This window comes from Penaeus chinensis, chromosome 35 (genome assembly GCF_019202785.1).
Source record: "Penaeus chinensis breed Huanghai No. 1 chromosome 35, ASM1920278v2, whole genome shotgun sequence".
In the NCBI taxonomy this organism is placed as follows: domain Eukaryota; kingdom Metazoa; phylum Arthropoda; class Malacostraca; order Decapoda; family Penaeidae; genus Penaeus; species Penaeus chinensis.
This window is the reverse complement of record NC_061853.1, coordinates 11973100-11986805: the sequence shown is the minus strand read 5'-3', so window position 1 is coordinate 11986805 and position 13706 is coordinate 11973100. Positions and strand designations below refer to the sequence as shown.

General features: G+C 36.4%; 1 protein-coding gene across 3 annotated transcripts; it reads right to left on the bottom strand.

Annotated features, from left to right (window-relative positions):
* Positions 1–990: 990 nt before the first annotated feature.
* On the bottom strand, positions 991–12014 carry LOC125044231 (E3 ubiquitin-protein ligase RNF126-B-like). 3 transcript variants are annotated; one of them, XM_047640753.1, is made up of 6 exons: positions 11890–12014; positions 6779–7020; positions 6217–6536; positions 4974–5089; positions 3411–3526; positions 991–2338 (listed from the first exon to the last, which is right to left on the bottom strand). In XM_047640753.1, exons 1-6 carry the CDS (start codon positions 11974–11976, stop codon positions 2194–2196), a joined length of 1026 nt encoding a protein of 341 aa, XP_047496709.1. In that variant the 5' UTR covers positions 11977–12014; the 3' UTR covers positions 991–2193. The 3 variants fall into 3 exon arrangements, with proteins under 3 accessions (XP_047496709.1, XP_047496711.1, XP_047496710.1); XM_047640755.1 differs by lacking the exon at positions 11890–12014 and adding an exon at positions 7881–8070; XM_047640754.1 differs by having other exon boundaries at positions 2205–2338; positions 3403–3526.
* Between the last annotated feature and the right edge of the window lie 1692 nt (positions 12015–13706).

Genomic DNA, 13706 nt, shown 5'->3' with positions numbered 1-13706 from the left:
GTTAAATATGATTAACAATTTGGATAAGTAGACAGAAGGGGATGAAGAAGAGAAGGAAAAGGAAAGACACTGCAGAATTAGTTGAGGCAAGGGTTGAGGTCCAAGGTAGAGATGATCCCTACATTGGGCTCGTCTCTGCCTCCTAAGCCCCCCCCCCCCCCCCCAACAACAAGTAAGGGATTGGAGGGGCACTATGGAAATATGAATGGAGAGACCAATTCTGTACACCTGTATTCAAACTCCATCAGTAATTTGTGTAGCCAATTGCAACTTCTGAACGATTCAGTGCCTTATGATCCTCTTTTTGATAAATTCCTGAGTAGTGCTACATTTTCAAAGTCAAGTACTGATCTACAGCCACAGATATTTGCTCATTAAGTAAACAACCAAAATGCCTGTTGTCATAACCAGAAAAAAACACAGACTGTGCACACTGTTTTGATGCCAACTATAGAGAAAGAAAGCAAAAAGTTAAATGGGAGCTTTGGGAATGAGAAGCAAAGAAAGACAAGCATGTGGATGTTGTTCTTTAATAATTTTGCTTTGGTTCTGCCAGACTGATTGGGAAACCAATCATCTACTTAACCTTGTGGACAAAATCATGAACAATGACTGCAGGCTTTGTCAAGTGAAGGCAGCACCTGTCAGGCAGTGTTCAACTAGCGATACATCATAACCTTGGAAAATTGCACTATACTATGCTGAAAGATCCTAATACACTCATTTACAAGTAAAAGAATAGATAACAGATTAATGATGGTCATGTTACCAATTGCATTTTTTTAACCTTGTGTATAAGCCATATGTCACCAGGCATGAAAATGCTCAAATATTAGAAGTGCACTCATCTGTTACTACATTTGAGACTTTGAAGTATCACAACCCAAACTATAATATTTCCATCAACATCAAATTCAGGTATGTATAATATCAATTATCATCATTGATGATTAAACAAAACATTATATGTGGATACAGAAATTAAAAGAACAGGATTTTGTAATTTTATTCTGACAAGTAGTAAATATGGTACAATCCCCAGATAAACCATGAGACAGGACGACTAGTGAAAGTGCATTTGGGGCCAGGAAATAATCGATACAAGATTTTTTGTACACATTGTAAAAGTCATAACTCAAAATTAACACATTTACATTTCTATTTACAACAAGCCTCCATAACAATAATATCATATATGAAACAAAATAAAGCTTCCATCATACCTAATAATTACAATAAAAAAAATAATTTACATATCTTGTACACCAGTGTACTTTCACAAAAATCACAAGTAAAATGGTTTCAACCAAAATTTTTACTTCTAGTAAGTAAATGGTTTGACTTGGTTTTGTTTGAATTTAAACTTTGTTGTAAGACCCTAGGCTTACCAAAGCACATCTGTCCCGCTGAAATTCCAATGCACTTGCGCAATCTTGACTTCTGTCATCAATATAAGTTATTTGGTTGCTTGTCTTTACTTAAAGCTGAAGAAATTTGTTTGATGGATACAATTTCCTAACATATATCATGAATATAAATATGGTATTTGGATTACATTTGAATGAGTAATATATGGAGATTACAGTACTCCTCAAAATTGAAAAAAGAAAAGAAAAAAAAGTAAAGACGAAGATAGAACAAAAGAAAAAATGCACGTACTGTAATCCCATTTCTCTGTACCTGAAGCAACTACAGGAGTATTCAGTGTTAATAAGAAATTCCTAAAAATTTACTGGTTCTCAATTTCTTTGCTGCAGTGATGATGCTTCAATTTAGGTCTTGGTATCACTAGTAGCAATGGGATATGGCTGCTTTATCATCATAGTTTTCTCACTAGTATTCTTGGCCCATAACACGTAGTGCTGTCACATTACAATGTATGTAAAGAGGTAACACTATAAGCTGGGGCTTGACTCAGCTCCTGAAAACAATGACATCTCAAAGGCTGCTGACTTGGTCTCCAGCAGTTCTCTCACCTCACTCAGTTCCCTACATTTACTTGAAATCTTGTCTAAGCAATAAATAATCCAGAACACATTTCATAGTTTCCTTCAATATTCTATAATTTGTGTCAATTACGAAATCAATTTTCTCCTTTGCTGAAACACCACAGAGGAGTTGAGCAAGCAACAGTGGTGATACTGTGATGCAAACAAAGACATAGTAATCACTGACAAGGTGGCTTTCCTAACATCAATCTAGCTCATCCTCAAACATGGATCTTGCTGGAGCTGATCTCGAAGATGGGGTATTGTTGCTAGTTGACGAGGAAGTGGGGGAGGCATTGCTGTTAACAGTTGGGGGGGATGCAGCTGGTCCTGCCTGAGAACTAGAGGACCTGTTGAGACAAAGTGCTATTACAACTTGCAAGGCCCTTGTCACCAGACATCTTTTGACGCATGGGAGTAAGAAATAATAATAAAGCTTACTACTATCACTGATAGTAATGGTGATGCAAATGGAAATAAAACCATACAATTTATACAATTTAGAGTGATAAGTATTTTGCATCAAAATTTACACACAAAATATAATACAAAGTCAAATGAATAACAAATTCAAATACACTGAATACTAAGTAATCAGTACCAAGAGTTATATAAAAGGCATGTAAAAAAAAGAATTCTTGGAATATTTGGTGGTAATATGATGACTAACAGATACTTATGGTTCTTCCTCTAATAAAAAAAAATAATTTCTCAAACATATCTGGCAATATTCAGGTTTTTATAAATCTTATCTAATCTATCACAATTGTTATATTCATACTACAGATCTGATCCACATTTTGACATTAAACCGTATGGTATCATCTTACTAATCTTTTTTTTCTTATATGAATGCTTGAATTATAGATTTGCTTTTGTACATCGATGTTGACATTTTCACTTTAAATCAACCAAAGAAAAACTATAGAAGACTACAGATCTGAACTGAACAGGAGAAAAAAAAAAAAAAAAAAAAAAGGTTTACAGGTTAACATCACAAACTTTCAGTAAGATTTTGGCGAATAAAAATCTTTTTTTGCTATCTGGAATTCTACTTTATATTTCCACAAAGTAAGATGCGCCAACTGTACATAATTAAAACTAGTGTTAAACAAGGAAGCAATTCATAAAAGTCTAAAAATTCTGACTTGCAATAAACCTATTGAAGTACAGAATACTAACAGCAAAAAGTGTAAAACTGAACAGCTTACGCATGGAAATACCTTAAACCCACACAAACCAAACACTAATAAAACTAACTACTCGTGCACTTCATTTGGATCATGAAACAGAACTGACACAACCTTATGTCACCCAGAAATGAACCTTGTCCCTGGAGATCTTTCTGGAGATGAGAGATGGTGGGAACTACAGATCTATGTGCTCAGTATGAGGGTGATTAAAGGTTACTTGCCTGCTCACCTTGGACCAGGACCAGTACTGCTGTTGCTACTGGTACTTGCGGAGGATGCAGTTCCACCATGGGGAAACTGTCCATCTTCTATCAATAACTTTCGACAAACTGGACATGTGCCATGCTGCAAAGATAGATGAGATGGCTGGTGAATTCTTGAGATGGTTCGCATTTTTTCTGTACTTATTAATATATAAAATGAGGACTCCATAATTAGACCACACCAGACTGGCATGCTTAGAAAGTTATAATTCCTCTTTGTACCATACACAACTATTGGAATCACACTTGGGTGACTGATGACCTTTATGGGCGATAAATGTTCCACATTATTGGATTAAATTGCGAAAGCTAAAGTCAATTTAAAATGATTTCAAATACACATAAAGAGGAAAATCTACAATAACACTTCTAGACTTATACAAAAAATAATCTAATGTCATGATAGAACTTACTTTAGTAAGCTGTGTTGTTAGATTAGACATGCATTTATATTAACCCATTGCCACCAGGGAAAATGAATAAAAGATGGGGAAAATGCTGTGCTATTTTTAAATATTTTTTGTGAAATGTCTCTACACATGTATTTTTCACTAGTGCTATGAATATCGATGGTGTTATTCTTTTTACAAAAATTATAATTACTATAATGTTATAAACAGTAGTAATAGCAAAATAAGGTAACGTAAATTATTTTTGTAAATTAAAGAAAAGGGTAAACGGGCGAGAGAGGCAATACTTGTAATTGGCTCATTGGTGATTTAGTACAAGTGTAGCCGTCTATGTGAAAAAAACATTAAACAAGTAAACTCATAGTGGGCATGGCATGGACGTACATGACATGCCCATTGGGAATGGATTAAAAAAGAAGAAAAAGAAGAAAAAGAAGAAAAAGAAGAAAAAGAAGAAAAAGAAGAAAAAGAAGAAAAATAAAAAATAAAAAATAAAAAAAGTTAAAGATTTTGAGGTTTCACAAAAAACAACTTAATAAATCCTTCTAGAAATAACAGAATTGCTGTGAATGTGAGGACTATGAAGAGGATTCTTTCAAACAAATTATTGAAGCACAGGCAACTTACTCAAGTTCACATACATCTGGCAATGGTAACTGTACTGCTTTGAGGTTGCCAAAATAAAGAGTTTGGATTAAGCAGCTTAAATACAGACTGCATTACAGTAATCTTTAATCAAAATATTAGCATTTTAACCCCATTCAGACAGGTCACGTGTACCGGTGTCACCAGTTTATCATGCTCAAGGACTTCTGTTACCCAGTGGTGATGGGTTAAGCAATATAGAAAGCAATTTAATGGTTAGAAGATTCCAATTTTAGCTGTTCTTTTTTGCCAGGATTACTAACACCATTGTGAAATGCACATTTATAGCATGAAACTCTAAGCATGCCATAAAGTGACATCCACATGTATTAAGAACACTTAAGAATAATGTCATATATCGTGATTAGGCATATGGCCATAACTCACATATACACTCATTGAATACAATACTAATGAATTAAAATTCAATATAAATCTAACCAAAAGTTTATATATCACAATAACCATACTTACAAGTTCTAACCAGGGAATGATGCAGTCATTGTGATAACAGTGTTCACAGTGCAGCCGACGTACACTTTCATCTTCTTTAAAGTCCTCCATACATACTGAGCACTGCAGACCCTGATCTGGAAGAGCAACACTGTCAATAAATAAGTTTAATGTGTTCCTTACCTTAATAAGACTACAAGCAGAAATGAGGGGTTTTGCATAGAAAGGATCTGACAATTCATTCCTAATTTGCCAGATAAGAATTTGGCAACGCTAATAACTACAACTACGTTACTTTTTCAGCTGGCACCTACCTCCCTCTATTTTTTTTATTAACTGTTTAACCCCTTCCCAACGGGTCATGCGCTGAGGCGTCTTATCAAACCGCGCGATCAGTGTGGATGTACGCAGCGGCAACTTGCCAAAGCGCTACGAGCCGGTAATTCGGCTTGATGTACCAAACTCCCGCGCTCAAAGTCGGTGCGTTGTCATTGATTTCCAGAACGTATAGTTATTTTTTTTTCACCCGTCAGTAAGGGTTAAACGGTTTTAAAATCTGGATACCTTTCAGTAATTTTCATTCTTAACACACATTATATTTTACCATAAACTTTTTTTCCTTTTCAGCTGTTCCAAACCAAGCACATTTTCTGGCAGAACATTTTTACAAGTGAAGAACAATCTGATTAAAATAAAAATGTCAATAACTACAGAAAGGGTCCAGCAAGTCGTGTAATGATCTAAGAACATGCCATCATCTTCCTTAGTCTTAGCTGGGAACGAGGCAGGAGAGACCATAAGCAGCCTGTAGACTGGCTCTGACTTCCACTGAGCTAATATGTCACTTCACCAACCCCACCTTCACACTTCCCTCTTGCTCCTTCAGTTGATGGGATGCTGGACCCACTCTAAGCAGAAGAAGCTTTAGGAGTCAGAATAATGATGTAGAATAGATAATAATCATGATTACAGTATAAGAACTTTTTTTCATTCAAGCTGAAGTGTGAAGTAAAACACATGGAAGAGGCTGGTATGTTAGATCATTTTTATGAGCAGTCCCCAAATTAATTTTTGGAAAAAAGTCTGGCATAAAGCAAGGAGTTGGAGAGAGAAAGGCAAATACTGAGAGAATGACAGAGTGGGTGCTGTTAATCACATGAATTACAACTAAAGCAAAATTGTACACCCAAGCTGCTTCTAACTCTACACTTTCCACATGCAAGGTATCAATCTCTTGGCCCTCACAAATTTCAAACTGCCTCACCAAACTGTTCTTTGGTGATGCTGACAGTGGGAATCTGAGAAATCTGATCCCGATTGAGCGGCGGTGGCCCTGTGCCATCCAGCTGATTCATCAGTTGCGTGATGATGGCATCCAGCCCCCCCCTCCCCCAGGCGTAGTCGCCAGGGTTCGAGGCAAGGTTGGACGCAACAAGAACAGGAAAGCCTGGCAGGTCAAAGCCCACCTGCGCGCCAGGGAAATCACCCGCCCCAACACTGGCTTCAATCACTCCTGATGTCATTTGCATTATGAGGTCATGGATGAGTGGAGCAAGGGCAGAGTGGCGGTCCCCTCCATTTACTCTGAAATGATAGTATTATTATTATCATTATACTAATTATTAATATCATTATCATTATTCTTATGATCATCACATGATGATAAACATTTTATCATTCTTTCATAACATTACTGTTTCTATAAAATTATTTTACATACTATTATGAAATATTCCAAAGTAACAACATATAATAAGAAGGTATATACAAAACAAGAGGGAGGGAGAGAAACCATAAAGTCCACACAAAGAATGTGCCTCCCTTACCTCCTCCTCCCATGCCTTGGGTTGAGGTGTCTGAGTCGCTGGTTCCTGCGGAGTCCAGGGCCAGAGGATGAGGCAGAAGATGAGCCTGACCCACCTGGCCCTGTCGATGACACATCCTGACTGATCATTTCCCACATGTCGTACTGTTCTGATTCCATGTCACTGGAGCTATCACTGTCAGAACCTTGGGCCCGCTCGAGTTCTTCAATGAACCCACTGTTACAACGGGGACAAACATATTCCTGCAAGGAAAGAATTTGGCTTCACGTCTTTGAAGAATATTCTTAAACATAATTATCAATATCTGCTCATTACAAGACAACCAATACAAAACTTCAATGGTTAATCTCTTACAATTGGTATCTATCGCCACTTTTGACACAATACTTTCAGCTCATTAGTGTTCACAACCAAGAATCCTAACAGAAGCAAATGGAAAATTGTCTCTTAAAACTAAGTTGGCCCTGCCAAAGGATGGTGTTTGACTAGAATTACATTATAATAGTAATTGCTGCTCCATCACTCTATTACCCTTGCTCCCTCTACTTACACAAGGAGCTACTTCAAGGTTTCTGGCTTTAATAAACATTCAATTGAGAAAGGACAGCATTGCTATCTTTCACTGCCCTTGAACAGATGTTTGGGCTAAAAGAATGAAAGTCAACCATTGTGTACATAAATGGACAAAACCCCCAAACCCATAAATAAATATATAGATAAATAAATAAATATACAAACAAACAAGACACACTCTCTATCTCTCTGAATATATGTATGGGCAATACACAAGGTTATCAATGTGTACAAGAATACACAAACACTAACAAACATACTCACTCACCTACTCACTCTCTCTTCTTGTCATGATCAATATCAACCAGTGCATGCAACCCAGTGCTCCAATTATCAAGTTGCTATACGATACTGATACTCTTCCTTCCAGTAATTTTTACTGTTCTGTTTTTTTCTAATCTCACAAAACCTTTGTGCCCCCACTCTTTCCCATTCACACCAATTATATATACAAAATAAAGGAAATAATATTTCATCTTATGTCTTTCATAAGGAGTACCTTCCCCATGAATGAAACTTGAAATCTTACCTCCTACAATATCTCTAGTTAAGGCAAACCCATTTCCTCTCCATCTCCAACATGATGTTTCAGACAACACAGCATCAAAGCTGCAGCCGTCACCAATCGCTCAATGACAATAGGTGGATTGTCGCCTTGTAAAGAGTGAGTCAAAAGATATAGAACACTGCAAGGTCATGCTGCACAAGCCACCATTAGAAAGATCAAAGTGCATGCAAGAATCCAGCACTGCATTGCTTCCCTTGCACTGTGATATTTGCAAGAAAGCATGAATGGCCTTGAGAAGCTTCCTGTCGTGGATACACAAGCACCCTTTACTTCTTTAATATCTTCACTGAACAAAGTCTTAAGTCTTACATCATGCTGGTTTTTAACATGATGTTCTGGCAACCTTTTAATGTATGTACATATAAAAACTAGAGCAATCATAATAAATGAAACAAAACTTTTCCCCAGACCAAAAAAGAAAATTCACAAAAGTGCCTATGCAGTTGATAACTGCATTACCTGATTACAAAAATATCTTTGGATAAGGCAATAACTAAAGACCTGCTATAATAGGCAAAAGGAAAAGGAGAGATATTGCAGTCGTGATGTGATATGACTTTCCACCTCTCTACAGCTGCTGCTCATCACACTGTCAATATCATTATCATCATTAGGGTAGAAGCTGCACTTCAATACAAATAAGGTACACACGTGTCATCAAAATGACAATCAAGACAACATTCAACATATCCCTACAGGCCACAATTTCTTGGCCTTGCCTTACTGACCAGCTGCAGAAACCTCCAATTTCCATCTTTCAGCATGGCCAATTTTGATCTTTGATGTTTGTAGATCTCAAATTTGGTATACCAGAAAGAAAGAGAATGAAAGCATATACATGATCACCAAAAGGTGATCATATAATTCATTCTGGGAAACAATAAAAATGATTGATAAAATGTGACAAATTGTCCTTGTATGTAATTGTCTACTTGCATTGACTTCAAGATGCTTAAATATGTAAAACCACAAAAATCCTTGTTACCTTTACCGCATTTTGCTTTTTGCTGCACACAAAATCTTAATTATGACTTCCATATAAATAAAGACCATTCTGCATAGGGATATGAATTTATCTTACAGAATTTGGTTTCGGTTTAACGTTATGAAACTCCCTTTTTGATCAAGGGCTAGGACTGGCCTGTCCCGTAAAAGGACAGGCAGGAATTGGCAAGTTGGAGACTATTACCCTGAGTGGATGCCCCTCCTAACCTCAGATCGTGGTCAGGATTCAAACCCATGCGCTTGCGGACCTCCGGCCACAGAATTCATCTTACAGATATATAATCCTAATTTCTTGATGTGTGTATATCACTTTAGCAAAATACCCAACCTAGGGGTAAAACCCATGATAACATAGTGGGGGAATGAATTGACTAACTCAAAGGGGTCATGTTTGATAAACGAGATCTGACAAAATGTGTGCAACTTTATTGCCTTTTCAATGGTACAACCAGCCAATAAATTGGAAAAGAGCTCATTGACAGAAAATATATTTTCAGACACATAGGGGCCTTCACCCTATTTGGTTACCCTCAGAGCCTTACCTCCAAAAATGCACAATATTAATGCATATGAAACTGTTAAGAAGTATTTGTTCCTAACCTTACTATGTTACTTAATTCTATATATTAACCTCTACAAACTGGATGATGTGACCATCACGCCATGAAAATATTTGGCTTGAGGGGTGGGTGACATGAACAGGCATCATGGGAAATTTTAATGGAGGGCTGGGGTGACAGGAACGACTTGCCACTAGTGCACAAAGCTCCTGGAAGGTAATTAGACTCAGTGGGCATTTAGGAAGGAGCTGTTACATTATTTCCACTTACATCTAGATAAAGCAAATCAAATGACAAATATAGATAATGGAAAATGGGGGGGGGGGGGGGGATGCTTGTGTAAAAACAAGAAAATTACATTGCAAAGCGGAGGCATGGAGTCATGTAAACAATTACCAATACTTTCATTTAAATTATTTGCCATGAAAAATAACAAGAGATTCATGCCTATTCCAATGTGAATGATTGAAACAAGGAATAATAATTGTAAGGTTGGATAGCTGTGTGAAACTCAAAAAATACTAATCCACAGACATCACCATGAACCGCACAACGTCCTAAGCCAGGGGCTTCACTCCCAGTCCCCCAATGGCCATGGACATATTCTAGGCATGGCATTAGTCACGACCTATTACCTTAATATCTAATGTTATTTTTCATCTATGAAGATTATTTCATGAGTTGTTTTTCCCTTTGACTATGATAGTGTTTACATTTTCCTGTACATGTATACCAAAGTGTTACTTATTGAACAATTTTCTTATTATCAACTTACGGAGGAAATACCATGGACAAAAAGTACCTTATTTTCTGTCATTCTATCTGTTACAGGCAAAAGTTACCTTGTACCATATGGTTGTGTGAAACCAATTGTACCCTATTTTGCAACCTCTGATATCTCCTAGTCATTCATGATCTCTGTCTTGTCAACTCTAACCAAATCTTTCTCTTTAAACTATCACCAACTACTTTCAAGGGCAAAACATTTAATTTCAGTTAAATGCAGTACAAGATAATTATTAATAACTAAAGTAATATGAAAAACAAAACCTTTCCACCCCAAAATTAAAACAAAACCAAAAATTAATCCAACAGACATCCTACTTCCTTCCGCTTCACCATATGAACAAATCAAAGCAGTCTTCCCTCAACTCTCAGACCCACTTCTGAATCCGAATCAAGCATCTCATCAGCGTGTTATCCAGGTAATAAGAGAAAGCCATGGAAACTAATCCCCCTCGTCCCCTGCAACAGGCTTTCACGGTCTGACAACCACAAGCTCTTATGTAAAAGGTGGGACTTATCAGGGAAATATGAGAAGATTACATCATAAGCAAGGGAAAAAAAAGAAAGAAAAATGAATGGAATGATGAGCTTCTAAAGAAAGAGGTTCATAAGAAGAAAGGCAACAGGATTCTGAAGAAAGTTGAAAAAGAAAAAGAAAGAAATTGGTAGGAATTATCAGGGACATACTAGAAGATTGCATCAAGGCATGGAAAAAAGAAAGAAGAAAAAATATCAAAGGAGTAAGGAATTAATAAGAAATTATGTTAATCGTAAGATGAAAAAGAGATATTTATGAATTAGATGAAAAAAGAAAAGTAAAGTATTTATGTATAAGGTTGTACTCAAAGAAATGTGAGAAAATTACATAATAGCAAAAAGAATAATGAAAAGAAATGGTGTTTACATGGAATAACATTATTAAAGAGGGGGATAGGATATAATCAGAAATGAAATACAAGAAATTAGTTGAATTTTCATGTGAAGTCTGCAACTTCTGAAGGAAACATGACAATATAGCATTCACAATAAAACGATGCATGCTTATACAAATGCGAAGTCTGCACAAGTTGTCGTGCATTTGCCTGATCGCACACGAGACAAAGAACACGAAAAACGAAATCCGTGAAGGGAAAAAGGAAAAACCCAGACGGAATCTCAAGGTTGGTTTCCATATGATTCACGGTGTCTGGTCTTGGATGGAGTAAAATACCCTTACATTGGTATTTTTTCAAGGCGGAAAGTGAGCTTAGATAAAATGTTTGTAGTTTTATTTCTCAGATGGCTCACTGACGAAATATTGTTCAGTGGAAAGGTGAAAATACTTCTGGATTTCGTATCTCAGTTTCCAGCCTCCCTTTCTCCGCAAAATGACACATCCAACGCTCATACAAGCAGCGATAAGAGGCTTTTTTATACGAAATGCGAATCAGCCATCCCAGCCGCATAGGATTTCAGTCAATGATGATAATAAATAAAAAAAAAAATGAAACCTGTCTGAACAACACAACCCCGTCCAGTGAGAGAGAGGAAAAAACGCCTTTGTGGCTCATCTAGGCAGATATCCGAGCCATTTCTCGTTTTCACACGATGCGGCCAGATTTAGCGACATTCCAACTTACGGGTAGCTGTGGCGTGATCTCAACATTGCACTTGTGACAGAAGAACCTGGCAGAAGGCGAGGCGGTCGCGACTCCTGCTTCCGCCATTTTCCCGAACCATTCGGCGACGCACTAAAATCTACGAACACTTCTGCTTGCTGTTTTCTCTCTATTCTACTACGACTTTTATACTTTTTTCATTTATTATGATGAGAAATAGAATATGTTTTGGGGTATCATCAATATGATGATCAATGGAATTTGGTTTCATGGAATTTTATTGTTTAATGAATGCTAGATTTTTAGGCCACACGCAATTTCAGGAGAATTTTTGCTTTCCTTCTAAAATATTGTAAGTTTTCACGGAGGAACATAACAATATCATATCTGTAGTAAATGAACGTTTAAAATGAACAAAAATAACGTGAATATATATGATGAATTTTGCGTTACACAAGAAAGCGATTATGCACAATGTACTCTACATTACTGATAAGATTGTATTATACGTGTAAGGTAAATGAACTAGAGACATGAAATCAAGTGCATTTATACAAAAGATGGATTTAATCTAAGAAAGAATATTGCATTTAATACGATTAAATTACGTGAAAATGTACTTCTGTACTTCAGTTCCATAATCCATATTTTATTCAAGACATACCAAAACCTTGAGCTGGTTAGCAGAATCAAGTGTACTATCGTATTGTGAATGTAAAATCTTAAAGTTACATTATCATTCTATGCTCACATTATATGTGAGTATATTTTTATCAAGAGAGCAGAGACCACAACGGCGAAATCAGTTTCTGCAGGATATGCAGGCACTAGAATTAGCTTATAATTGCAATCTCCTGCAACATTCATCTCTATACATTTATTACTTTTAAATGAATACCGGTTATATTTCACACTATTTTGAACAGGTATATGCAAAGTGATATTCTGTAATATTCATTTTATGTAAGCAGTGAGTACTGAACTTCTCTTCATTCAGCAATCGTCACTTTCATTCATAAAGTAACACAAGTATAGATCTGTTATATGGTGTTATATCACATTATACCATATCCCGTATAACAAGACTGTCATGCCAATAAGAATTCAAACTTGATCATATACAGGAAAGGAAGGAAGAGAGTTGATTGAATGGAATTCCCCGACATGACCAAAGGCGATTCAAACTGAACTATTGATCCAACGAGGACTTCTCGCCGCCAGCTCCGGTGAAACATTCCCTGTGTTACTTATGCTTCGTGAGTACGGGAGGGCGGAGGAATGGGGGAAGAACAAGGAAGAAAAGGAGCATTGGGATATGAGAGAGAGGGACGGGGAAAGAGTGAAATGGAGAAGGTTAAGAGTATGACATAGATGAAAGGAGACAGACACACGTTTTATACACACACACACACACACACACACACACACACACACACACACACACACACACACACACACACACACACACACATACACACACACACACACACACACACATACATATACATACATACATGTATGTATGTATATATGAACATATATACGTATATATATATATATATATATATATATATATATATAAACACATAAACGAATACACACACACACACACACACACACACACACACACATATATATATACATACACATATGTATGTGTATGTGTGTACTGTATATATATATACATATATATTTATATATATATATATACATATATGTATAGATATATATATATCCATATACAAAATATATATATATATAATACATATATGTATATATGCACATATATGTGTGTATATATATATATAAACACACACACACACACACACACACATATC

Bases quoted from the DNA above. Each gene is read 5' to 3' on its own strand.
- LOC125044231 (XM_047640753.1), bottom strand. From the start codon at position 11,976: ATGGCGGAAGCAGGAGTCGCGACCGCCTCGCCTTCTGCCAGGTTCTTC. The intron at 7,021-11,889 runs GTAAGTTGGAAT...CTTTCCTTGCAG, and splicing joins AGATCACGCCACAGCTACCC to GAATATGTTTGTCCCCGTTG. The intron at 3,527-4,973 runs GTAAGTATGGTT...CTATCTTTGCAG, and splicing joins TCATTCCCTGGTTAGAACTT to CATGGCACATGTCCAGTTTG.